Source organism: Pleurodeles waltl, chromosome 7, assembly GCF_031143425.1.
Source record: "Pleurodeles waltl isolate 20211129_DDA chromosome 7, aPleWal1.hap1.20221129, whole genome shotgun sequence".
Classification (NCBI taxonomy): domain Eukaryota; kingdom Metazoa; phylum Chordata; class Amphibia; order Caudata; family Salamandridae; genus Pleurodeles; species Pleurodeles waltl.
The window spans coordinates 391,638,419-391,666,019 of record NC_090446.1 but is presented as its reverse complement, the minus strand read 5'-3'; the positions used below and the strand labels follow the sequence as shown (position 1 = coordinate 391,666,019).

Sequence of the window (27,601 nt, the reverse complement as noted above, 5' to 3'; positions counted from 1 at the left end):
TGGAGGCAAAGCTAAGCTGAACACAAAATGGAGTCTGTAACCAGTGACCACTAAAGTGACAATAGGCAGCTAAACCAGGTGCAAAGCGGTGTGACACGACATCAGTGGTCAATACTCAACTAACATTACGGATAGTAAGAAAATGAGAATCGAGTACAATTACCTCAACACCGTGGCTGTCAGGGGGCAAAGAGAATTACCTAGGACATATGAAGCAGCCTGGCAAAAGCACCATCTTGAAGATGGCCAACCTGCTCATCAGAGGTAGGGGAAGTGTATTTCAGAATGTTACCAAGGTCCTCAATGAGTCGAGAACGCTACCCATGTTGAGGCGCATTTGTTGCACCTGTGTGAGGCAACTATGATCCCCAGGTATCTGGAGTGTGCCTGCTCCCACTGCAGACTCGTATCTGGGCCCTCTTCTCTGGCCTACCAGTGATGCAAGAGGGAACAGCAAGGACTGACCACGATTTATCCTGAGCCCTAAAAGGGCCCCAAAGTTGTCCAGCAGGTGCAACACGATAGTCAGGGAGTCACTGGGGTAGGAGAGGTAAAACACTGCATCATCTATGTACAACAAAACGACTTTCTGCAGATCCCCCAAGCATATGTGCCAAACCCGCAGCTCTTGCCGTACTCAGACTGCCAAGGGCTCCATCACAAGAACAAACTTGAGCACTGAGAGGGGACAGCCCTGGTTTATTCTGCAGTTAAGGACACATTTATCAGAGCAACACTGCCCTACTCGCACTCTGGCACTGGGTTCAGTGTATAGTAACAGGATCAAGCCCCGTAATTGGGGACCAAATCCCACGACCCACAGGACCTCAAGCAGATAACCCCCGATGTTGAAGGCCTTTTCTAGAACATTAAGGACCAAGGCCATTTCATCATAGCATTGCTCGACCTCTTGCATGACATGAAACAGGTGCCTGAAGTTCATACCGGTGTTTTGGCCCAGGATAAACCTTCACTGATCCTCATGGACAAGGCTACTCATGTGAGGGCCTAAGTGCTTGGCCAGGAAATTTCACAATACCTTCATGTCTGAGTTTATCATAGTAAGTGGTCTGTATGCCGTGGGGTCGGCCTTGTTACCACCTGGTTTTAATAGCAGACAAATGTCTCCCTCCATCATAGTTGGTGGCAGCACACCCTTTTCCCATGTCGTGAAAAAGGCTTGAAGTAGGCCCTGTGTAACTGCAGTAGAGAATACCTGGTAAAACTCAACAGGGAAACCATTCCCACCTGGTGCCTTGCCCGGAGATAGCATATGTAACACTGCCCCCAGTTCTTCCAGATCTGTAGTGTCATCTAGTACCACAGCTGCCTTCTCCTTGAGTTTGGGTTGCCTAAGGCTTTCAAGGAAGTTCCTGTGATGGTCTGGTACTGTCCTGTGATCCACAATATACACTCACTGCAGATGATCCTGAAACGTGGTCACTATGCCTACCCTGGTGGTAATATTGGTGTCTTCTGGCATCACTAAATGCATTGTCAGAGGTGAGTATTCTCTGTGCAAAATTCATGCCAGGAGCCTGCCCGAATCGTCCTCTCCCCCTCCCTGTGTAGCTGCTGTCTATATTGCTTCAGTGTGAATTTGTCTGAGTGGACCCAAAGGTTCGCTATCTATCTGCACACCCCCAGTTACCTTGTGTGTGTGCCAGAAAGAGACTGGTCCCTCACCTGTAGTGATGCCCATTCCACCTCCTTCCTCTACAGTTCCTTCTGAAGCTGCTGTTGCATCCTGCAGGTTAGACCTAGAGAGGTTCCCCAAAGCATACCCTTAAGCATCTCCCACTCCGTGGCCCTGTGTGCCAAGGTACCCGAATTGGCATTCATATATTCTGTCAAAGTGCATCCTTCCCAACCCGATGAGTGAGAATGTCGACTGATGTCCTCCATGCTACCTCCCTCCTGGCTGGGCCCCCCCATTTCAACCTGCAGCAGACTGGGGAGTGATTGGATAGGTGTGCCAGGTGTATCACTTGAGTCTCCTCAACCTGAAGAACTCCTCCCACCAGGATCCTATCTAGTCTACTGAATGTATTGTGAGTTACGGAATGGGAGGTGTTTGTCCTTTGCGTGGAATGTTGTGCACTTCTGATATCCACCAGGCACATGCTTTGTATAACTCATGTAAGTGCAGCTGTCATGAGGGATTTTGTACCCACCCCTGTGTTCTATAAAGGTTCCCATCCAGCATGGAGTCAAAATCTACTAACCATATAAGGGGTGAGTCAGTCTCTTGAACCACCTGCATTACCAGAAAAAGGCAGGGTCATGAGTGTTTGGGGCATATGTGTAGAGTACTGTCAGCTGCCTCCCATCAAGTGTCCCCTGTAACAACACACACCTCCCCTCACATCAGCCTCCACAAATGTTAAGAAGAACTGCAAACCTGGTGCCACCCAGATCAGTGTCCCCGCCATAGGTGGAGCAGGAGGAGTGGAAGACCTGTACCGGTCACTTTTTTGCTAGTCACATGGCCTGACATCATACAAGTGAGTTTCCTGCAAGCATGCTACACTAATATTAAGTCTCTTCAAGAAGGTGAGCACTCTGTATCTCTTCGTGAAGGTGCCTAAACCCCTGTCATCCCAGGTCAGAAATCTGTAGTCACCCCCATCATCCGTAGACAGATCCTGAAGGAGCCCACCCATCATGCCACACTGTTAGACCTCACAGGCTTAGGGTGGTCATCCCCCAACTTTTTGCCTGCCTCCCTCCACTTTTTGCTGGTTATAGGACTGCTAAACAGTGCTGAAGTGCATATGCTCTCTTCCTTAAACATGGTAAGATTGGTTCATCCCGATTGGCATATTTGATTTACCTGTAAGTCCCTAGTAAAGTGCACTACATGTGCCCAGTGCCTGCAAATTAAATGGTACTAGTGGGCCTGCAGCACTGATTGTGCCACCCACATAAGTAGCCCCTTAACCATGTCTCCGGCCTGCCATTGCAAGGTCTGTGTGTGCAGTTTCACTGCTACTTTGACTTGGCATTTACAAGTACTTGTCAAGCCGTAAACATCCCTTTTTCTACATATAAGTCACCCCTAACGTAGGACCTAGATAACCCATAGGTCAGGGTGCTATGTAGGTAAAAGGCAGGACATGTACATATGTGTTTTTTATGTCCTGGTAGTGAAAACCCCCTAAATTTGTTTTCCACTACTGTGAGGCCTGCTCCTTTCACAGACTAGCATTAGGTCTGCTCTCATATACTATTTGAATGGTAGATTCTGATCTGAAAGGGGTAACCAGGTCATATTTTGTATGACCAGAATGGTAATAGAAAATCCTGCTTAATGGTGAGGTTGGATTTTATATTACTATTTTTGAAATGCCACTTTTAGAAAGTGAGCATTTCTCTGCACTTAAAGCCACCTGTGCCTTACAGCCTGTCTCCAATCACTGTCTGGTATGTGCTGGCTGACAGCTCCCTTGTGCATTTCACCCAGACAACCACAGACACAGGACACTCATTCTCATCTGCATTCATCTGATTATTAAGTAGGTCTTCCTAGGCCGGAAGGGTGGAGGGCCTGACATTTACATTACAAAGGCCAGTGGCCTGCCCTCACACAATAGACTGATCAACTCCCCACTAGGACTCTGGCAGACAGGACTAGACTGAAAGAGGAACTTGTGCACTTCAAAACCACTCTTTAAAATCTCCCTCACTTCAAAGGCATGCTTGGGTACATAAAATGGGTCTCTGACCTACCAACTCACACACTTCTGGATGTACACCTGCACCCTGTCAGAGGAGCTACCTGGCTTGTCAAAGGACTCATTGGGACTGCTTTGCTGATGAGGACTGCTGCCCTGCTGGCCTCTGACTTTGCTGAGAAGGACTCTGCCTTCCCCAAAAGTGCTTTCCAAGGGTTGGATTGAGCTTACCTCTGTTTTCAGAAGTCGCAGAGCTAAAAAGACTTCATCTCTTCAGGAAACTCCTTGTGCATCAAAAATCCACAAACTGCCTGATGAAATAGACCGGAAGCCTGCATTACGACCGAGAAATCGCCACACAGCCGACTGGAACAACGCAGCCCTGACTTCCTGACTTGAAATTCAACGCAGTGTCTGCCTTGCGATGGAAAATTTGATGCATCATGTAACGGATCGACACCCGTGACTTCTTCCAGTACATCAAGGATTTTTCTCACAACATCCTTGGGCATCAAACTATCCCTGCACCGCATTGAGGAACCAAGACTGTGTGCCAAAAAATGACACAAACCCCTTGCAGCGTGAAAAGAAACAATTCATCATCTGTGCCACATCGGAAAATCAGACGCAACACCTTATTTTTCCACGCATCTCTTCCTCTCCGTGCATCGTTGTTTTCAGTGCATACCAGATACTGGGTGTGTAACAAAGAGACAACTGTTTATTTCTAAAGCTTAAGAATCTTTTAAACCTTTTAAAAGTGATATTTCAACTTGTGCTTACTGGATCTTTGCCGTTTTGACCTTATTTTATTCAGATAAATATTATCTATTTTTCTGAACCTGTGTGGTGTTTCTACAGTGTTACTGTATGATTTATTGCACAAATACTTTACACATTGCATTTAAGTTAAGCCTGACTGCTCAGTGCCAAGCTACCAGAGGGTGGGTACAGGATGATTTAGGTTGTGTGTGACTTACTCTGACTAGGATTGTGGTCCCTACTTGGAAGAGGGTGTATACCTCTGCCAACTAGAGACCCTATTTCTAACATACACTCACTCTCAACCACTGTTCAAACAAAAACAAAATAAAACTGTTTGAAACAAATAACCTCTTCCCACACACAGACAAACATAGTGCAACCAATCTACTACCAATGCCCACCCATTGCATGTGCCATGACCTGCATAGCTTCCCTGCCTGTCCAACAGTGACAAAGCAAACTTGAGCAATCAACCAACCACAGGGTTAGCCACTCATCCCTGCACACTCCGTCTAACCCCTTCAGAAAAACCAAATTCAGTCCGGCAACTCAAAGCTGCCAATCAGGCAGTCCTCAGCAGTGCTCAAGGTGAGGGCCCCTATTCACTGCAACCCAAGCACGACAGTTTGTGCCTGCCAACAGCCTCCCACTGGCTCCAGGCCGTACCAAAGGCCAGCAACATCCAGCATCCCCAGTCATTCAATTCACAGCCCCAAAATCATATTTTCTGGGGTGAAGCATACATCAACAGCCTTCCTCTTTCCCCACCTCCGGGGTGACCATAGTATCTGGTACAAAGTCCAGGGCAGGGCCTGACACCCCATTCTCTGCTCCTGTCTCCTGGCATCCCATTGTTGATCAACATCTCCTGTGCCTCGAACTGTGCAACTGAATGGTACCATCCTCCTGAATCATTCGAAGTGGCAGACATTTGAGTTGTTGTCTGTGGAACAATTGGGTTGGGGTCTCTGCCGGGGCCGGGATCCCTGGTTTTGTTGTGAGCCTCCCCCTAGTCGGAGCACTGCTGCCTTATCCCAGAGTTCCAGCCATTCCCATACCTCTTCCGAGTGGTCAAAGAAGTGTGCCGTCCACTGAGACATGACCTTCAGCCTCACAGGGTACATGAGCATGTATTTCAGTTGTAACACCCTCAGCATTTGCTTTATGCACAGGAAGGATATTTATTGCTCCTGCCCATTTGTTGTATACCCCAGCTAATTGGCTATCCTGCAGTTCTCAAAGAGGGGCACAACCTGTTCATGTGCACCTCTAAGAGTACAATCTCTGTCGTGATAGTTTAGATTTTTTGCAATGATTGCTCTAGGTGGGGCCTCCAGCAGCAGAGGGGGCACCAGAATCCTGTGAGTACATTCCACTACGAAGAAGTCAGACGGTTCCCGTAATCTTAGCTCCCTACGTCCCCAATTTTCAAGGAAGTTTTCAACAAAGGTCCCCTCCACTTTCTCTGAGACCACAGCATGCGAATGTTACTGAGGTGGGAGCGACCCTCTGCATTCTTTGACTCAGCGCTCAAGCTCTCCCGTGATCGTAGACACTTAGGTCATCTGGTTGTGACTTTATCCATGATATTCCTCAGGTCAGCATGAAAGAGATTAACATCAATGAAGACGGTCTCTATTTTCTGTTCAAGTGCGGTCTTGGAGCTATGTATAGCCGCCAACTACTTGGGCCTGGTGGGTTCCTGAGTCCTCCATATTGTCCGCCTGTCCCTGTTGCGTAAGTCTCTGGGTCTGCTGGCACCGCATTGTTATTGAGTTCGCTCCATGTGAGTGCACTGATCTCTCCTCTCCTTGCCCGTTATCCATGCATGAGAGCAAAAATCCAATCCCAACAGTTTGTCACCAGGTGTAGCCCTTGCTCCTTATGCCCAACTCACAATTCCTCGTCTCTGGGCCACATCTGCAGCTGCCAACGCAGGCCCACAGGGGCTATCCACTGAGGGATGTCTATCAGGCCTCTGAGGTTGCTCTCTCCATACCATGAGTGATGCTGCTGTGTGGACCTGCCAGGCCATCTCACCTGTGGCTTAGTGGGTCAGTGCAGATTAGGAGCAGCAGTCCAGCTCATCAAACATGTGCTCTCTGTCCACCAACCCTCTGGGCCCAGATGAATGGAAGGGTGCCCAACGCACCCATAAACACTAGGGGGTCCCTGTAGGTGGACCTCACCACCTCTTCACAGTGAGGACAGGCACTGGCGGTACCCAGAGTCATCTGCCACAAGCCAAAAGTCCCCAAGCAGGCAGCAATCACCTTGGATGTGTTAACCCCCCCACCCCACCCCCCCTGGCAGGTCCTGCAAGGCTGCCAGTTAGAGCCTGCTTGATCTCTGTCATGGCCTCCTCGCTCTGTTGTCACTGGCCAGCTCCGCATAGGCCCTGGTGGTCCTGGGTCTGCGAGCCTCAGTCCTCCACCTGTGCCAGCAGTGTTGAGTCCTGGCAATGGCCACAATCAGCTTCTCCAGGCAACGTGAGCGCCCCACAGCAACACAGCAGGAGAGGCCCAAACGAATCCACTGTGCAGCGGGTCCACAGCTTCATGGTTCCATCAGTCCCCTGTAGGCCCTCGAGCTCTGATAGTCTCAGGGACCCCAGAGATGACTGCAAATACATCTCTGAGTCCAGTGCGTGTCCCTGAGTTTATTATTGGGGTTATGTGCAGTGCTAAAAAAACAAGGATGGTGCTGCATTAGTTACAGGCTGGCCTGGAGCTCAAGGGCTCACATTCTGTTGCCCATGTTACTTGTCCACAGATGATTGTGTAGTGCCACCAGATGCACCTATATATTCACCAAAACAGCCAATTAAAGCCCATTATTAAATTATCAGGAGTGTTCAAGCAGAGTTCATGTTGCTGTCCCCACATATGCCAATTGTAAGCATGTAGACAATGCCTGAATGAATTTAGTAGCATTGCAAGGATAATGGCTCCTTTGACTTCTGTGGGGAAGTAAAGTAAAGTCAAAGTTCAATTGACGCCAATGCAACAGCACATGCTGCACAAATGGCACTGTAATAAGAGCTACTTATGTTTAGGGAAAATCACTTAAAGCTAAAAATATTATTAGTGTTGTAATCATGACCATATTAGACAAGATTACATTAGTGGCCACCTTCAAGAATATCAGCAGTGGTCACCTCAGCTCACCAGGCAGGGTTGCCTGCAATGATGTTAAAATGTTTATTCAGTTTTGAAAGCCTCTGCTGAGTAATTCATAATTGCGATACCCACAATACCCCTGGAAATAATATTGATAATAAGTCTCAATACTACATGATTTATCACTTAAACATCAGATTTAAATTTATTTTGGAAATTTAGTCATATTTTTCCAAACATCACCTTATGAGTTCTGATCAAAGACACATTTTCATCTGGAGTACACACTTATCATTCTTGTTAGACATATTTTAATTTAACCAAGTAAAAGCTCCTAACTTAGTAGTGTTGGCTGCACAGGAGAGCTACTTATAGGTATCTGAAGAGCTACCAGTAACTCACTAGCTACTTGTTGGAGAAGCCTGGACTACAACCAAATTATTAGGCCATGAGCAAAGCGGACTGAACTCTTTGAGGATCAGCACAAAGAATATGTATTTGGGCACTTAAAAAAAAAAAAAATGGTTGGTTAATCTGTGTTCAGATGGTCAAGACCATTAGTGCACTCACCAGTGGTCAAAGAGGAACCAGAGCTCCCTGAAACACATGCCCTCAGGTTGGAAGGTTGAGTGCCGAATGAAGCAAGCACATATGGAAAATCTAGTTTAGAAAACAGTGCCCAACCTAAATATTGTGTATTCACATAGTTTGTCATAAACGGGTCCCAGTTTCCAAGTAGGCACCCCTCTAGATCTTGAAAAATAATATAAAGATTGAAGTTCACAAATACGTGCAAAAATTGGCTTTTCAGTAAGGAAATGCATGTGAATACATGGAATTTGAATGTCATCTTCAGTTTTAATAGTTTTTAAGGTTGTCCTTCTAGTAAGCTCAAAAAGGTTGCACATTTGTGGATCAAGCGTCATTTGAAATGAAATACTTTTCACCTTTAGTAGGGCACCTTCATGCACAAATCTGTCATCATAGTACAGGTGTAATGTGGAGCTGACCTGTCAAAAGAAGGGGTCTATGATGGTGTGTGGCAATGTTTCCTCAAATATGGGGAAGCAAAGTGGAAATCTCTTATGGTATGTGGTGTGTTCCCTGATCTACACTTGTAGAGTAGACATACTGAGATATGCAAACGCTTGTTTTGTAGGTAGTCGGTGGAATGTAATAATATTGTTTTAGTCTATTATAATTAGGGCTCCCTGTTTTATGGTATTTATTTTTTGGACATTTCCGTCTGCATTTATCCATAATTAATTTTTCACTATTTTTTTCTGTATTTATCCATATTTATTTTAGGTTTTGTGAAAAAAATGAAGCTGAAATCTGTATATTTCTACAGCTATTTATCCAGTGAATGTACACTCATGCCTGAACATCTGACAGTTTTCAATTATATAAGCACACTCAGATGATAAAATTCAAGAGAAAGTGCACATTTTAGTATAAAGGTTGTGCAAATTGACCACTGTTTAAGGCTGTTTCCTAAAATTCCTTTACTTTTTTAACTCCCTTGCTTGTCAATCCATTCAGATATTGACCTAGTAGTCATGAGTGGCAACATATAGAATCACTAAAAAAATAATTCAATTTTTGTTTTTATCCACATTTAAAAATAAATACAAATAGGAAAATTAATGTTTCTCTGTCTGTATTTATCTGTAAAATTCAGTAAAAACGGAAAACAGGAAGATTTAATTATAAACTAGGGGGTCCCGCAGTCCCTGTACATAAGGATGTCTCTAATTTCCTTATTGCAGGTGACTTGTGATGCATTTAAACAACTGTAACAAAGAAATGACATAAATGCTCAACTGTAGTAACTTATTGCAATTGAGTTCTGAGCCAGCAGCCATAGTGAAAGGCAGGTTTCTGAGCATATTTAAAGCTGCAGTTTGAAGAAAAAAAATGACAAAACGTGGCTTTTTTTTCTTCTGCTCTGTTTTTCTAGATAAATTGTGGTAAGCAGAACAGAGATATTTATGGCAACATGTTCATTTTTTCACTCTTTCAGTAATTATAGAAAAGATAGAATCTCTCTGCATGTTTCTACACATTCCAAGCTGCAGTACTTTTTTAAAAACAAATTCTGAACTAATTTTAATATAATTTTGAAACAAATATCTAACTGTTTTTGGTGTGTACATTTGCACTAGAGATACTATTCTTCTGTCCATGTTTACAAACATGCTCTCTCTCATATAAGTGTGAGCAGCACAAGGGCGTGGCCAAGCCGTCGAGCATGGCGGACGCAAGCTGTTAGAGCTCTGCGCCGCGCCCGGCTTATCCGTCGCCACTTGGGGGACAGAGGAGCTGAGTTGTCCCGTGGGCGGTCAGACCGTGGCCCGTGCGGCCTTGGGCTCGTCGGCCCGGGAGCTGGCCTTCTGCGGAGGCCTGCAGCAGAGTTGAGCTGCGACTGCGCGGGTCAGGCCTTCTGGTTTGGGCCGAGGAGTGGTGCGGCCGCACGGAGTGGTGCGGTGCGTGCACCATAGGCTGGATCCCTGGGCCGGGCGCCCTAGCAGCGCGGTCTTCTTATGGCTGCAGCCTCCCGGGGAGGCGAGGAGGCGCCCTGGGGGAGACAAGGAGTGTGAGGCGGGCGATCGGCCTGCGCGGGCTTTCTGGGGCCAGTGGTGGACCCAGGCTGGACTTGCTGGGCCCTCCTGAGGCTTAGTGGGGCCCCGGCAGTGTCTGGACGGAGCCTTCTGTGGTGGCGGTGAGAGGAAGGCGCCCCCCCTGAGGATTGGAGCCCCATTCTGGAGCATACTGAGAGTGTTGCAGGCGAGAAGGGATCGGGCAGTGTCTGGCACAGGGGGAGCCGCTAACCAGCGTCTGTGCCCGATCCAGGCTTGGCTGGCCTGCTGGGGCCTTATGAGCGGATGGTGAGACCTGCGCGGCTGGAGGGAGTGTGGAGAGCCTAGAGGTGAGGAGGCTGTGGGCCGGGCTGCTTGTGCTGCCGTGTGGTGGTGAGCAGTGGGCCCGGCCTGTCCCATTATCCTGGGTGACCGCTGGAGAGAAGACGACCTGTGGAGACCTTTGTGGCCAGCGGTCTGCCAACAACGAGGAGGGCGCCATGTGGGGGACCACGTTCAAGGCGGATCCCTGCAGAGCCAGTTGCTGCTGGAGGTTGGAGGTGCGGAGTTGGGAGCAGTCGCGGGCTGTTCTGATGGGCGTCAGGTTGTGATACCTCTGGTGGCCGGTTACTTGCCTGGTCATTTTGCCCCAACTGAGGACAGCAGGTGACGAGGCGGTGAGTGGCGACTTGGGAACAGGTGGAAAATTCTTGAGACCTGGGGCATGGCGGGGACGGGGCGTTTGCACTCTGGTGCCTGAGCTGGGAGGTCGCAGGACTCGGTGGTACAGGACAGCCAGAAGCTAGATGCAGTTTTTGCTGCGGTGGAGCGCATTGGAGATTTGTTGGAGCGTGCCCACACAGCACTGGAGGCCAAAATAGATAAGGTGGCTAGCGACCTTGTCCCGCTGCATGCTGACCATCGCAAGTTGGTGGACAAAACTGGCGAGATTGAAGCGAAGGTGGACGAACTGACGCCGACAGCCTCCCACCTGAAGTCGGAGATGGAGGGCGTGCAGGCCCGCATGGCGGAGTTGGAGCGTCGGGTGGAAGACGCGGAGGGACGCTCCAGGAGGAACAATATTAGAGTGGCGGGCTTGCCGGAGGGCACCGAGGGCCAGGATCCAGTGGCCTACTCGGAGAGTTAGCTGCGGGGGCTGGTGCCGACGGGTGGACTTACGCCTTTCTTCTCTGTGGAGCACGCACATCGGATTTCCACGCGGCCGAGACCGCCGGGGAGTGCTCCTCATCCATTTGTCATCCGCCTCCTCCACTACGCGGACAGGGATGTTATATTGCGAACTGTGAGGGCCGCCTCGCCTCCTCGGGTGGACGGTGCACAGATCTTACTGTTCCCGGACTATACCCTAGCGGTACAGAGGGACCGGGCCTCCTACTTGCCTTCGAAACGTAAGCTCAGATCCCTCAGCTTGAATTACTCCTTGCTGTTCCCCGCCAAGCTGTGCGTCGTGGCAGAGAACAAGTCACATTTCTTTGTCACACCTGAGGCGGCGTGGGAGTGGCTTGAGTTATCGGGCCTGGCCTCGAGCGGCGCTGCGGAGCGGGCTGTGCCGGTGCCTCGAGGCAAGCCTAGCCGGGCAGACGTGTCCGGAGGAGAGGTGAACTCCGTGCTGGTCCTGTGGCCTGCGCACCAGACTTGGAGCAACTAATGCAGGAGAGGAGGGAAGCGATTCACTCTGCTGCGGCTATCAGCGCATCCCTGCTGGCGTCGGAGTCGGACACTGAACTTTCGCAGCCACCCAGTGATCGACCTGTCACGCCGGATTGCCTCTCGGAGTTGGGCCTCGTCGGGGGCCCGCCTGTGACTCCAGCCACGGCGGACAAACTCTTTTAAGGGATGCTCGTGTTGAGTTGGAAAATTGTACATTGCTGGAGCTGTCCATCTGGCTTGTAGTGTATGCCGGACTTTCCTTAGTTTGATTCAGGAAGTGTGCTGATGGCGGATCTGATTGTTGAATGTGGGCGCCCGGCCTTGGGTGGCAGTGCGTGTGGCCGCTGGCGCTGTGTCTATACTTGCGAGCTGCGCGCCCTTGCGGTTCACAGGTGTGATCTTCCTCTTATGTCCCCCCCCTTTTTCTCTGTTATCTGCTGTTGGCCGGGCAGTATGGCTTGCGTTTGGATTGCTTTACTGTGGGATTGGCCTACCCCATACTCCTACTAGTGGAGACACATAATGTGTGGTTGCACGCTACTGTTTTAGTTGTTGGGTTTGGGCGGTGACCTGTTGTCTATCTGCTCTCATGGTATTAGTTATGTATTGGTTCTGCTGGAGGGCATCTACTAAGTACCCGATCAATGGTTGCGAGAATGTTAAGGTTGATGTGGCACTGTACGGAGGGGCGGGGAGGTGGTGGAGGAGGGGTGGTTTGTTACCTATGATATGTCTTCATACACTGCGATTACTTGGAACGTGAGAGGCATACACACCCACAGGTGCTGATACGCTATCTATTCCTATCTTAGAAGGCACTCAGTACACTTGGCGTTTCTGCAGGATACGCACCTGGTGGGTTTGGAGATCCCCCGGTTGCGTCGACGCTGGAGAGGACAGTTGTATGCGGCAGGTCACTCGGCGTATGCAAGAGGTGCATTGATTTGGATTAGAGCGGGCACTCCGTTTGCAGTGGAGGAGCAGATCGCGGACCCACAAGGTAGATTTGTTCTGGTTCACGGGAGGCTGGCAGGTCATGCTGTAGTGCTAGGTTCTATTTATGCTCCGAAGGTGGACCAGACCTCTTTTCTGCATGGACTGTCCCAACACTTGGTGGGCTGTAGCGATTTTCCATGGCTGTTGGGCAGAGATTTCAACAGTGTGCTTGATGTTGACCTGGACCGCTCCTTTCCACCGTTGCCCACGTCCCCGGTTGTGGCTGCCGCACGCAGTTTGGTGACCTGGACTCAGCAATGGCAATTGGTAGATATATGGTGGCAGCGGCACGCTGGCTACAGGGTCTATTCCTTCTACTCGGCCCGCACTCTCTTCATGTGTGTTTAGATAGAATGCTCTCCACTCCAAACTTGGCCTCAGTAATAGTGAATACAGACTACTTGGGGCGCACGCATTCGGATCACAACCTGCTGCTTGTGGGCCTGTGTTGGGAGTCCTACCGCCTGGCCAGCTGTTCCCACTTGGAGGCTGAGGCCGGAACTTTTGGAAGACGCTGCTTTTAGAGCATCACTGTGCGCTGCGATCCCGGAATATTTCAAGCACAATGATGGCACTGCTTCGTCAGGTTTGGTAGAGTGGGATGCATTCAAAGTTTTTATACGGGGGCACTGCTTGGTAACTCAATGTAACTTGCGCCGTGCCATTGAACGCAACCTGGCTCGGGTGGAGCATGTTGTGCTGCGGCCGGAAAGGGAGGTGGCTGGTAGTCAGACCGAAAATTAAAAGTTGTAGGCGGCTCGAGCACCTGCGATGTTTGAACTACGCAGCGCACTCTGCGAGAACTCATGCTTCAGCCGATAAAGCGGGTAAGCTCCTGGCTTGGTTGATCCAACGTGATTGTGAGAGGGGACCAATAGTGGAGATCTGCTCGCGGGCGGGGGGACTGGTACATACGCCCGGGGAGATACAGGCTGAGTTTACGAGGCATTACAGGGCCCTCTATGCCTCGGGGTGCCTCCCATGGGCAGTTCCTGAAGCAAATTTCATGCTGGGGTGGCACTTCTGTGTTTAAAGGAGGAACAGATGGAGGCACTTGAAGCGCCTCTTGATCTTGAGGAGATAAGGTCCAGTATTTGTGAGCTTGCATCTGGTAAAACGCCGGGCCCGGATGGTTTGCCAGTTGGCTTCTACAAGGCCTTCGTGTCACAATTGGCACCCAGGTTGCTCCGTATGTACGAGGAATCTGAGCAGAGGGGTTGTTTGTCAGTCACTCAGAGGGAAGCGTTGTTAGTTTCCATTCCCAAACCAGGGAGGGACCCCCCGGAACTGGGATCGTATCGACCCCTGGCAATGCTGAACACCGACTATAAAATATTAGCCAAGGCGCTGGTGGTGCGCCTTGTGCTGAGTGTGCAGAACGGGTTCGTGCCGGCTAGAGACACCTCACATAATATTAGAAGGTTGTTCTGTGTTATGCAGTACGCAGGGCGGGATTGGCCGAGGGCGGGTTGCCTTGTCCTAGATTTGGAGAAGGCCTTTGACTCCCTCAAGTGGCCCTCCCTGTTTAAGGTGTTGCAGTGGTTTGATATGGAGGCCATCCTTCATCCGGCTGGTTAAATTGTTATACACCGAGCCGCAGGTCCGGGTGAAGCTGGGGTCCGTGATATCGGAGCCGATCTGGGTGTGACACAGGGCTGTCCTCTTTCACCGCTGTGGTTTTCACTTGCCATGGAGCCTCTAGCGCCGGCCCTGCATAAAGAAGAGAATGACTGGGGTATCACCCTAGGGGACGGTCTCCACATAGTGTTGTTGTATGCTGACGACCTCCTCCTGTACTTTAGAGATGTCACGCAGATCCCGACAGAGGTTGGGTTGCTGCTACAGCGCTTTGCGATGATATCCGGCTTCAGGATCAATTGGTCTAAGTCGTGCCTTTTCCCATTTGACCCTGGGCTCTCGGATCCGGGGCTTAGTCTGGCTAGGAGTCCTGTTCCATGGCAGCCATGGACGTTCCGATATCTGGGCATCCGAATATACAATCGCGAGGAGGATCTGATTGATGGCAACCTCGCAAAAGCGGTGTCTTCGATATGCTCAAATGTCCTTTTGGAGGACGCTACCGTTGTCGGTAGTGGGCAGAATAGCACTCTTGAAGATGGTAGTCCTGCCGCGCCTTTTGTACTTTTTTTTCTAACCTCCCGCACTATGTTCCCCCTGGTTTCTTTAGAGCCCTGGAGTCGGGGCTGAGGGACTTTATATGGAATGGTGGCCGATGCAGAGTTGCCCTTAAGAAGTTGTACTTGCCGCCTGACAGGGGCGCACTAGCAGTCCCTAATTTGGAACACTACTACCTGGCAGCCCAGCTTCAGTGGGTATCTAGGTGGCTGGCGGGTGTCCAGCTCGCTGACATGGCATCTGAGCATGGTCCCTGGTCACTGCTGCAGATTCTGCATTTATTTCATCCACTCACGCGTGCGCCGACTCCACGACAGCTGTTCCTCAGGGTAGCCTATAGATGTTTTCGTAGATCCCTCTGACTCCCGGGGAGAGTAGTCCCGTTTGTGCCGGCCTTGGCACTGTCGGGCACGCCGCAGGGCCCCAAGGTCACATCAGACTCGGAACTAAGCGCGTTGCATGAAGTGGAGCTGTGAACAATAGGCGATCTTTACGAGGAGGGCCAGTTACTCTTGTTCGCTAGGCTTCAGGAACTGGGGTTGCGCCCGGACAGTTCCTGCTGTACAGTTGCTTGTTGCGAGACCTGAGATCTGGATGGGGAGATATCTCGGTGGCTCCCCCCACGCATCTGCTGATCCAATACTTACAGGTGATGGGTCAGGGTTGACGCTTGATTAGTTGGCTCGCAGATGCACTGTGAATTCATACTGTCCAGGAGAGTGGTGCGCTGCGTGCTGCCTTGGGAGGAAGATGTGGGGAGTCCAATCACTGAGGCGCAGTGGAGTTTAGCTCTTTCAGGCCACCTTAACATACCCCGTAATTCCAGATTTCGGCTAATTCAGTTCTACATAGTTCACAGAGCCTACCTTACCCCGGCCCGTGTGAATAAATATTTTGCCTTCCGGGACGCGGCTTGTCCCCATTACCACAGAGTGGGCGTAGATTTGCTGCACATGGTGTGGTCCTGCCCTAGTTTGTGCTCCTATTGAAGGGTGGTAATCGACAATTTATCGGACTGCACAGCTCGGCAGGTACCGTTCACTTGGTAGGCGTGCATACTAGGATTATTTCCTAGAAGTAAGCGGCATAGAGCGGAGGTGCGTTTTACGGACCTGGGACTTATCGTGGCAAAGCGACTGGTGACTCGTAGATGGAAATCACCGGACCCCCCGTCTGTGCAGGCTTGGAGAAGCTCTCTTGAGGTATGGGCCAGAGCTGAGGGAGTAGCACTGAAGAGGGAGGGGCTGCGCCAATTTCCGTTGACGGCTGGCTGGGAGGAGCTGATGTTGCGATTGCGGAGCCTAAGCGGGGACCCAGAGGAGGGGGATTCGGTCTAGCATGAATGAGAGCCAGTTAAAGGCATGGTGAACTGCGTTGGGGGACTGTGTGTGTAATTTAGCGTGATTTGATGCAGTGCGGAAAGGCACAATTTGCTGGATTGGGCACCCGGCTAAGCCCCTCTACCAGAATACCGGATTGATGCAGATTAGTCCTCAGCCCGACCGGGAGGTGATTATATGGGACTTAATTGTATGGAAGTCCAGTAACCAGCAGTTGTTATTGTTTGTATGGTTTGTTTTTTAAAATGTTCATAGTATCTGCCCTCTCTACACTGACATTTGAGCTACAAACCATGTAATGGGAGCACTGGTGCAATGATTGGTGTTGTCTTGTGATGCACTCACTAAACGGCTCTTAGCTGCTTCCTATCCTCTCAGACCACAGCTGCAAGCTATGCTAGTATCAGTGGGGTAATCCTGATAAGAGTGTGCTGTGGAGCCCAATTTGTAGATGGTTTAGAGGATGAGCCAAGCATATGAACTAACATTAGTCATGTTACCTGATCTGTTGCACTGACTTGTCATTCTCCAGCCGTGTGGTTATTCAGTTGAAGCAAAGCTACACGAGGCAATATGTTTAAATATCAATGGTTTATAACTATGTTATAATGTTGTGATAAAATGGCAATAAACAGATCCATGAAAAAAAAAAAATGTGTGAGCAGCACACCAGGGATTGAGGTGTTTTGTGGGAAATGGGATGGTGCGACCATGTATCATGAGGAATAAAGTAGCCCCTGACTTACATAAAGATATTGCAAGTCACCTTGGAGTTCCATGACCTAATAAAGGCACTCAGCATTTGGCCTCATTGTTCTTTATGGCCATGGAACTCCTAAATGATTTGCAATCAGTGGTAGGCCTGTAACATGCAGCAGGGATGGGGTAGACAGAGAGACACACAGATAGACACACATACAAACACTTTCACACACATTTCAACACACATACTCATGCACACACCCATTGAAAGCATTGGGGCCTCATTACAACTTTGGCGGTTAGACCAGCTAACTGCCAAAGCCGCAGGGATAAGACAGCCGTCATACCGGCGGAGTCACTCGCAGTCGTATTACGATGTTTCCTCTGGGCTGACTGGCAGAAATATCGTATTATGACGTTTCAGCCGGTTAGCCCAATGTAAACAGTGTCAAAGCATTAGGGATATCGAGGCCAATGCCGTTACACAACAGCAACCTCGGAATGTGCACTGTCTGCAGTGTGTATACGAGGGTGCTGGCAGGGAGGATCCTGCCCCATGTGCCCACCAGCCTGAAGCACTCAGTTCATAGTCTGTCAGTGACACTCCCTCTTGTCATGAGGAGGAGGCTCACAGAATACTTAGTTGGGCTGAGGAGAATTTCTGTTCAGGCAGCCAGGTGAATGTGCATTTAGGACATGTAAAGTTTCTGGATACCGACCCCACCATAAAGAGTGTCTGTCAGACTGACATTTTTTCAGCCTGGCAGACACACTTCATGTGCCACAAAATTATGGAGGGACGAGGTCCTCCTGCTATTAACGATGGGCTGTTGCTGCTTGCAAAATCCTTGCAATGTACTGGAGGCATTATTTTATTCATATGTTATTTTAACATTGTTTTTGCAATAATTTCATACACAACTTAAAGTAGATACAAATGTCAGTTCCCCTGCCTTTCAAAAACTAGAAATACTAATAACTTCATTTTCTGCGGGTAGATAGGAAGCTGGTTTGCTTATACTAGAGCTTTCTACGCACAATACTATATGCTTTATGAAAATAAGACATAATGGGTGTTATAGAATGGAGAGACACATTTAGGATCTTCCACATGTCTAACCCTTTGTCATGTAGAGCATTAGAAGACACTTTCTTTGTGTTTACATTTGAACCAGGTTTCACATTATTCCAGTTTGGTCTGCGCACTTGGCCTTTGTTTGCTACAGTTACAAAAGCCTGATACAGTTCCTAGAATGTTCACCAACAACCTTACCATTGGTAATATAGATTCCATGCTGCAGATCCAGGTCCCCAAATAGCTCAGTGAAATCACAGGCACATTATAGTGATGGATGAGGGACAAAGTGAGTCAACGATTCTTCACCTTTGCAATAACTGGCTTGCCTACCTGGGAAACCTTCCACTCTACAATATTTGAAACTGTAGCACCTAATGGCAGTGCCCAAAATGTTAGTCTAGAATCTATGCACTCAGATAAAGTTTAAACCATTCCATTGTTGACCTACTGATAAGAGAGTAAGGATGTGCATCCAACTTGAGATACCCACTTAAACCTTTTGAACATGACCTACATATTTGGAAATGTTGCAGCTGTCTTTTACATTTTGTTATTATAAATGAAAGCAATGAATGGGACTATATTTTGGGCATATGAAGTGAAACCAATTTATATATGTTTTCCTCAACAGGCCAATCGCCAACCAGCCAAGCTTAATCTGTTAACATGTCAAGTCAAGCCTAATTTGGAAGATAAAAAGTGTTTTGATCTAATTTCCCGTGAGTTGCCTTGTGTTAAGTATTAATTGGGCAGTGTTTTTGTTTAATAAATATTGCTCACTTATAGAATGTGCTCTTTAATATGTAATTTACTGTAGAATTCAGAATGCAATTTTTTGTCTGTTGGTGGGATTTCCAATTTATAGGCCATGTGTTACAACATCCACGGTGCTCTGTGGGGTAATAAAATACTTGTACATTTTCAGGCTTTCATAACTCATTCTAACACAGTAATGCTGCACCATGTATCTTAGGGTGATATTTATGAAAGTAGTTCAGCATGCCACATGACCTAAATCTAAAAAAAACAGAATAGTGAAAAATTGGTTCCATTCGTTTGCCATTTCTATTTTGTTGTTTGTCCTTCTCCAAAAACCTTTTAAAGTATCCCAGATAAATGGATATGTTACCTCACCCACAGATTCGTGGCATGCTTGGTTGCTCCAAGGTGGGTTGCCAGGCCCTGTTGCTAACCCCTATGAGGTTGGCTGCCTGTGGGGGCTAGCCATAGGCTGTGCACAGCAGGTGGTTGGCTTCATCTATGGTAATAAAACATTACTTTGTTAAAAAGCTCTAAAAGTTCATTGAAAAAAACAAAGGTTAAAGTAACTTTATATTTAGGTGTCCTAAAAAGATATGCTTTTGTTTAAAAAAAAAAAGTTTGAACTTCACTTAAAAAAAACAAAGGCTAAAGTAATGTTATAGTTAGGTGAATATGTCGGTGACAACATGAACTTTTTGAACAAAAAAAAACCACAGAAATTCACTTGTTACACTAAGCGGAGCTAACTATAATTTGCACCCTGCCAGGTACTGCTTATGACGTCACATATTACAGCACTTGTGACATGTTTTATGACATCTAAAATGGCATCATTGAAGAGATCAATGATGACATCTTCTAATGAGTGTGCTAGTTTGATTTATAGTTTACATGGTGGCAAGTAATAACCATATTACATTCTACCTAATTATGTACAGCCTGTGTGCAGCTAATAGTTGTAACTGTTTACAAAATACATCATAGGTGTGTAGAGATATTGAACAGGTTATATGTTCAGATGACAGTTTGATGACTTGTGTCCAGTATGTTCCTGAAAAGTTATTTGGTTTTGCAGAAAATGTTTCCAACATCCAAACATTCTATGTAGTAGATGCAAGTATTGTAAGAAGCCTTGCCTTATTAGACAGAATCACCTCAACATGACAGTTAACACACAACATAGAATACTGTGTGCAGCAGGTACTGACCTATGTACATGTGCTTCTTTTGCATCAGAAGATGAGCTATCTGTCAGGTTTGCACCACAGTATGAAAGCTGCAGATAGTATGATCCTTACCACATTCAGACGTTCGTTATTTTAAGTGAATACTCTATTATGGCAAGTGTTGCATAGACTTACACTGTTCCTAGTAGATACTTTTTAATACTCTGTGGTGTATTTCTGATGAGAGTTTCACTGTCTGCAAACTGTGGTACAGAGTCAAATGTACCCATAGAGTGAACACTGTTTACAGTACTCAGTTTTTTACTCAAATCAACTTAATTTCTCAATGTAGTCTTGATGACTGTGAGGGGTTTGATACAGGTAAAGGCTTCCATTCTGGAAGAGGTGATGTGTATCTTGAGCAACTTGGCTTTCTCTCAACATTTGTACATATATTGAACACTGTGTGTAAAGAGGGTTTCCCATAAATTTGTGGTTGATTGATATTGTGAACTAGGCTACAAGTGAAGTATATAGTATATGGTCAACGTTGCACATAACATATGCTTGCTGCACTTAAGAGAGCTGTATCTTCAATGGCATTAATTATGCTTTATATTATTTTGAGCTATTTTGTACTTACCTTCAGGCCTCTAATGCCATACTAGTTTATAGTGTAATGTGTACCAAAGAAGCCTGGATGATATCATCACTGATGTTATCAATGATGTCATTAGTGGTGTCATTAGTAATGTAATACATTTTGTCATAGAACATGTAATGGATGATGTAATATGTGAGGTAATAAGGAGTGCATGGCGGGGGCACAAGTTATAGTTAGCTCTGCTGTTTTTTCTCACACGTAACTGCCAAACACTCTTCTGCACAAAGAGCAGAATGGTTTAGAATAGATTGGTAATATTCTGCTGTTTCCTGTTTTTTTTTTTTAACTAAGCATTGTTCTGTTGTTTACTTCAGACAACCGCACATATCACTTCCTGGCCGAAGATGAGCAAGACTGTATTGTGTAAGTAAAGATACTGTTAAGTGTTTTAGAACTAGGATTATGCCGGAATAGGAAAAAAATAAGGGCACATGTAAAACGTGGTATGCTTTAAACATTTGATTTCTCTCTGTTATCTTAGATGATTGGGGCCATATTCTTGCCAGGTATAAGCTGTGATTATTCAACAGTCTTCATTCTGCATTCACAGTGTGCTAGCTTTGGCAGTGGGCTGTGAGCTGTTTGCCATTTGGCAGCCTGTTATGGAGTAAGGGGTTCTTGATATAAAGATGGTGCTGTTTTGCTTATGAAGCTGTACATCTTAGGAAGTCTACGTATCTGCCCAGGTTGCTCCCTACTTAGAAAGGCCAAAGAGACTTCAGAAGCTGAAACTCTCTTCTGTTGGAAGTCGCCAGCTTCAGAACATCCCATAAAATAGAACAATCATTCTCTGGTGTAGCATCCACACCATGGAACTCTCTACACCCTGGCATTAAAACCACACCCACCACTTACACTTAAAATCCACCTCTTTTGTCAGGACCTGAACTAGCATCGATTTCTTTACTCTTTTTCTAAATAACTAACAAGCATGTTTCTATGTGGTGTTTCTACTTGCTCAAGATTTTGTTCCTGTCTGATTTTAATTGCTACTGAATTATGTATGGTCTTTAGAAAGTGTAGTAATACCACAGTGGTGTGCTATTTATACCTAAACAAATACTAAAATACTTTTGAAACTTTATTTTTTAAAATGACAATATTCTGATGGTCATGTTGTAGGCTAAAGGGCAGGAGAGCTGACAGGTCTAAGTAGTGTTTCACAAGTTCTCTCTATTTCCATGGACCAAACTAGTGCACTGTGAGAGCAAATTTTGCTAGGCATATTGCGTAACACATTACTAATTCAAATAGATATTTTCCATCAAGTTTCTGGTGTTATTTCAAAGCGGTCAGTAAAAAGTGAGGTGATTTTGTTTCAAAGTGGTGAGAAGAAACCTCATGGGCCAAATCTCAGATTGGGTGGCACTCCACATTATTGACTTTAAGTAAAAATGGTGAGCTTATTTCGTCTTCGCAACAGTGTTTTAATGATCAGGAGTAATTGTCTGCCTCTCGGGATGTACAGAAAGAGAACCAGTTTTGACACAGCGTCACCGCCTCCACTTTGGTTATGAAACTGAAAATACTCACCACTTATTCAAGTGTTGTTATCGCCTTCACTGTGGTCTTCTTTTCTTATATGATCATGGCTGAACGTTAAATAGGAACATATATTCCTGCCCATAATGTGACAGGGATACCTACATCTGCCATTTTATAGAGATTTTATGTTTACAACAAACCAGCATTACAGCCTACTTGACCAGAACACACTTTGTCTGGCCAAAGGTATTCTGCATATGGACTCAATTTTTAAGCATGAGAAGTGCACAGAGCCATGGGCCTTCTAGTAGAATGATGTCACCGCTATTTATATCTCCTGGTTCCTCTTGGAGTAGCTAGAGGTCTCTGGGAGGATACGTTCACAAAGGGTTACATACAAAGTACAGTTCTGGTTCAGAATATGTGAACTTTTGTTTCAGATTCAGTCAAGGAGAGCAGTGTTTCCTCCTGTAGGAAATTGCTAGTGTTATCATTACTTAGCTCAAACTTTACAGGCTATTTCTATGTCTGTAGTCAATCCTTCCACTGAAGAGGCAGGAGCCCATTTCTGTGATTTTTACCTCCTGCCCCTTACAACCTGGTTGACAAATGACAAAATCAAAAGGCACCGAAGTCTTTAACCCTTTAATTAAAGAACAAAATGGAAATGGGAAATCTGTTAGGCCTCCACATCTGGTCACACCACTGGCTCGGGCTGGTGGTTTGTTTCTTCACTGGTGGTGCACCTTGAAATTTAGGGCCTCATTATAAGTTTTGCTGTCCCACCACAGGACCGCCAAACTCACAAGGAGTACGCCACCGCCATGCCGGTGACATCCCCCCAAAGAGCGTATTACAATGTTCCCGCCGGCTGACCAGAGGGAATATTGCAATACGCGTTCCCAACAGATTGCCTGGTGGGAACAGTGTTAGGATATTGACCTCTGCTCCCTGAAGGTAGCCAAGGCCAATATCCTAACACTCCAGCACCCTCAGAATAAGCACTGTCTGCAAAGCAGAGAGTGCACGTTTCGACGGTGCTTGGCAGGGGGGCCCCGGCACTGCATATGCCATAGGCAGTACAGAGGCCCTCCTGTGGCCCCCCGGCACTGACTTTCTGCCAGTCTTTTCATGGTGGGTCCCCGCCATGAAAAGGCTGGAAGAAAGTAGTGCTGGTAATCATCCAGGCGGTGCAAAGTGCAGCACTGCCATGGATTATGACAGGCCTGGCCACCGTCACCCCATCAGGATCTTATGATCCTGGTGGGGACTGCGGCCTTCAGGTGAGTCCACCTGCCAAAGTTTCAATTTGGTGGTCAGACCACCATAGCCGCAGCGGTCCAAACGCCACTGCGAGTTTAGCGGTCTAATGACTGCCAAACTCATAAAGAAGCCTTCAGTCTGCTCCAGGCTTTATGTTTCCAAAGGATGAAGGGGGATATTTTCTCTAATTCTTATGTGTCTCTTGTCCCTTTGTAAGCATACCACTTTCTGCACCTCAATGAAAGGGCTTTCAGCGTGCACTTTGACACTCTCAAATAAGGAAACATATTTTTTAATTTTGTTGTTTTAGTCTGGCCAGAACATTAACAAAGGCAGGTAATGGAGGGATCTTGAGGCTAAAACTCACTGGCTGCTGTAGGTGGTTTCTCTATATATACTCCCAGGAGAATGTTAGCCCCAAAATCAAGCAGTAGACATTTTATTGAAGCTATTGATGGCATCTCTGCTTCGAGTGCTTCCATAGGCAAAATAATTTGGACTGGCAAATTAGAGTCCATTATGACCCCCCAGGACCATTACAATTTGATGTGCACGTTTTCTGAAACTTGTGCTTAGGTTGCCAACCTTTTCAGTGAAATATGCCTTTTGGAGTACCATTGGGTATACACACACTTGTTTCAAGTTTTGTACACTGCTCTTTCAAAATGTAGAAGTACATTTACTTAACATGAACTGTTGCAAAATTATTCGTGATGTTTTAACAAAACTGATAGTACCTTGATTTCCCTCTATGCAAGTCAATCCTTTGATTGACTTCCAGACTTTTTCAGTTCAGACATTAATGCGGAGTTAAAGCGAGTTTAGGTGTTATGGAATCGGAATTCTCATGATTAAACATTACACCATTCAGAGCAGTGGCGAAAGTAGACTAATTCAGCAGGTATCTCAAATCAAAGAGGCTCTCAACTAATCAACAAAGGATCTGTTAGTTGTGTAATAATAAGAAGAATGAAGGCCACGGCCAGAGGCTTTAAAACTTCTGTTCACTGTCTTGAAATGAGGTTTGTTACCCTAGCTCCTATTTTTCTCCTGGGTCTCGCATCTGTGAAGAGAATCGCGGATCTTGCTTGAATCTTAAAAGTATATCCCTACAATTAAGCATCTAGCCACACACCTAATTTCATGCTTTACGTAAAGGTGTGTTGAACGACCATTGAAACTCTAGATGAATTTGCTTGTTCATTTTCCAAATCACTTTTAAAGTTTATATGTCTCAAAGTAAGAAGCAAAAGGGACTCAACATTTCGTTATTTGCGGTCTATTCCTGGAGCTGCTTAGGAGTTGCACCTTTCTGTAAAGATGTGTGGTTCCCAATAATTGTGGGCTTTTAGCCTACTTGGTCTATAGGTAGTAATGTACTTCCGCAACTTGTATTCAGCACTAATTTGTGTAGAGAACCTCACTGGGAAGAACTTTCGGATCTAATGATGTATTGCCGCTTCTATCCATGGGTTCTCTTGCCAGAACCAACACCCTTGAGCTGTGGGTTTCAATGGCCTATTTGCCTTGGTGGACAATATGTACAACAACTCGTGCACTGGTAGGGGGTTTATGGACATGCAATTTGTTTTTTCCATTGATTTGAAGTTGCAGTCCTACTGTGCTTCATATCCACGACGAGCTGAGAGGCACTTTTGCTGGACGGGAAGCAGGCCACTCTGTATATTTTGGAACTGTGAAAGAGAGCCCGGAGGATGAATACAGACTTTGATTCTCTACCCCGGCAGAGAAAATACAAATCACACCAGGCACTGGCGATGGTTCCGAAGTCCAGCAAGGAACTGTACAAGAGCAATGGTTCAGAGAAAAATAATTAACGATAGAGATCACACTAACAGTAAAGTTACTAATTATTTTGCCTAAACTCTGTGTAGTAGTCAGTCGTTCTGTGTATTTTCAGTTTGCTAGAGGTAAATGGCTCCACTTGTTTCTAAAGTCTTTCTGTCAAAATAAATAAGATCTCTTAGTGAATGCATCGTGTTTCAAGTGCCTGCTGTATGTAATTCCGCTGTTCCCAAAGGCAGTGATGATCTTTAAATTTTGAGAGGAAGGGGTTGCACCTGTCGCTCTGAGCACATTCTAACATTCATTGAGGAGGCCGAGAAGAAGACATCCTTAAAATACAACATTGGCCTACTGCCGGAGCTGCTTAGTTCTGTATACTTCATATGTCACAGTCAGACAGCTCAAAGACGGCCCTTTGTGTTGACAAATAATTATTTTTGCAAAATTACACATGCTACTTTTAAACCTACATGCATATTTTCGGGAAAAGATCGAGGAGGCAAGAGAAAGATTATTTTGTTTACAAATCTCCAAATGTCTCTAGTTGGAGTTTGAGCAAAGTTACTATCTATCTCCATACCGAAAGGTTAGCTATGGCAGTTCTTACTTTCTAGTGACCTTCATTTCTCCAACTATCCAAATGTGGTTATTTATTAAACCCTGTTTTTCACCATTCTTTCCAAATTAAAAGTTCAACTTGGACGTCAAATTGGCTACCGGAAAGGATTCCTCAAGAATTCAACAACTAAGTAAATGGCTTAGGTGAAGCCACTGGAAGCTACAGGAGGAGAAAAACACTCAGTTGTGATGTTAAATGTTGTCCTGTGATTCATTTATCTTTTTGCGAGGAAAAGTCGGACGGACACCTTCTAGACTTGACGTGTTTTAACGTTGGCTACAAGAACAAGCTCCATCAATTTCTTATATTTTGTTTGAAAACTTGTAAGATGTTACATATTTGGAAAGCTTCACTTTCTCCACCAGTGTTTTATTCTCCACCACAGTGTATCTTCAATCTCATTTCACAATGCGTTGTGCATACACGTTTTAGCCCATGGACACTTATAAACCCAAGTTACTTTTCTTGGAGGCCACCTTCCCGTTGACTTTCATGTTCCCCATAAGAGTTAGATCGAGGTTCATTTATGTACACCATTTTCACTGGGTCAGAGTATGGACTTTTTGGGGGAAAATAAACTCCGATATTTACAAACATCACAGCGCTCAACTGGGGAAGTGGCTTAAAAAACTGATATGTGGCAGACCTTGAAGTTCTACATTGACTGGAAATATTCTAATTTATTCCTGGTGCCATTTCTCCGAATCTATTTTCACAGCAAACTTTAGAACATTTAAAAAGCGGGTATTCGCTCGCAAAGAGGGGCAGGAGCAAGCAAATGAAAAATGCCATGCTTCTAATTGAATTAGAAGCCCATCTTTAGTGCCAGCCATCTAATATATGTATGGCACTGTTTAAAAGGGTTGTCCTGCTTGTCAGCATCCAAACAATATGTGTTGGACTTCACACACCCTAGTTTCAATGCCACATGCTACTTAGGGTGTTCTACTTTTGTCTTTTTTTTTGTTTTGTTTTGTTTTTGTACTCCTACACTGTCTTTCTTAAACATGGTACTGAAATAGTAACTATTAAGAACCCATGACTACATAGCAGGAATGTCATTGCCATCAACTCAATTGCTCAAATTTTTATCAAGTATGTTTACCTGTTCACACACAGTTACTTAAATGGCAAGTCAAAATGCGTCTTCCTTTCACAACAAAGCCTCTTCTTTAGGTTACCAGCTTACTGTCAAAATACGTGATCATGTTACTTAGCTACACCTGAAAGCATGTTCAATGTTACCCAACTAATCTGAGTGCCTTAATTGCCTAACCCAGTGTGTCCACAGTTCCCTGTTGCATGATTAAGTACCGAACCTAGGGCCATATGTACCAACACATTTTCCCATAGACACAGAATGGATAAAACCCTTTGATACATCTGGACCCTAGTGTCCCCACAAGGCCCAGATGCGGTGATTATGCCAGTAATTGTCTTTACGTAGCTTTTGTGGCCATGATCCCTACCTCTTTCGATTGCCTTAATAGTCAAATTAAAACTTTTTTTGTGTTTCTGTACTTTTAAAACATTTTCTGACTTTTGAGATCTCACACTTGAATCTTCGTGGACAGTCCAGCATGAATATGCTCCATTGACTCCTGATGTACGAAAAACATGCAAGATTCCAAGTTATCGGATATACATAGCCTGTACGCCATGCACCCCAATAAAACAAGCAGCACTCAGGCACATATAAACACTTGCTTTACGTTCGCTAATCACTCACCAAATCTATTATCCATCAACACACATCTCAAGAACTACACTCAGAAT

The 27,601-nt window shown here is 46.1% G+C and overlaps 1 protein-coding gene across 1 annotated transcript in view; it reads left to right on the top strand.

The window, feature by feature from the left end:
* Positions 1-27,601, top strand: part of LOC138304104 (arf-GAP with SH3 domain, ANK repeat and PH domain-containing protein 1-like) — a 1,221,419-nt gene that overhangs the window by 791,053 nt on the left and 402,765 nt on the right. The window contains exons 13-14 of the mRNA XM_069243851.1: positions 18,692-18,779; positions 20,967-21,015. Coding sequence (XP_069099952.1) covers positions 18,692-18,779; positions 20,967-21,015 — 137 coding nt within the window. The remainder of the gene's footprint in view (positions 1-18,691; positions 18,780-20,966; positions 21,016-27,601) is intronic.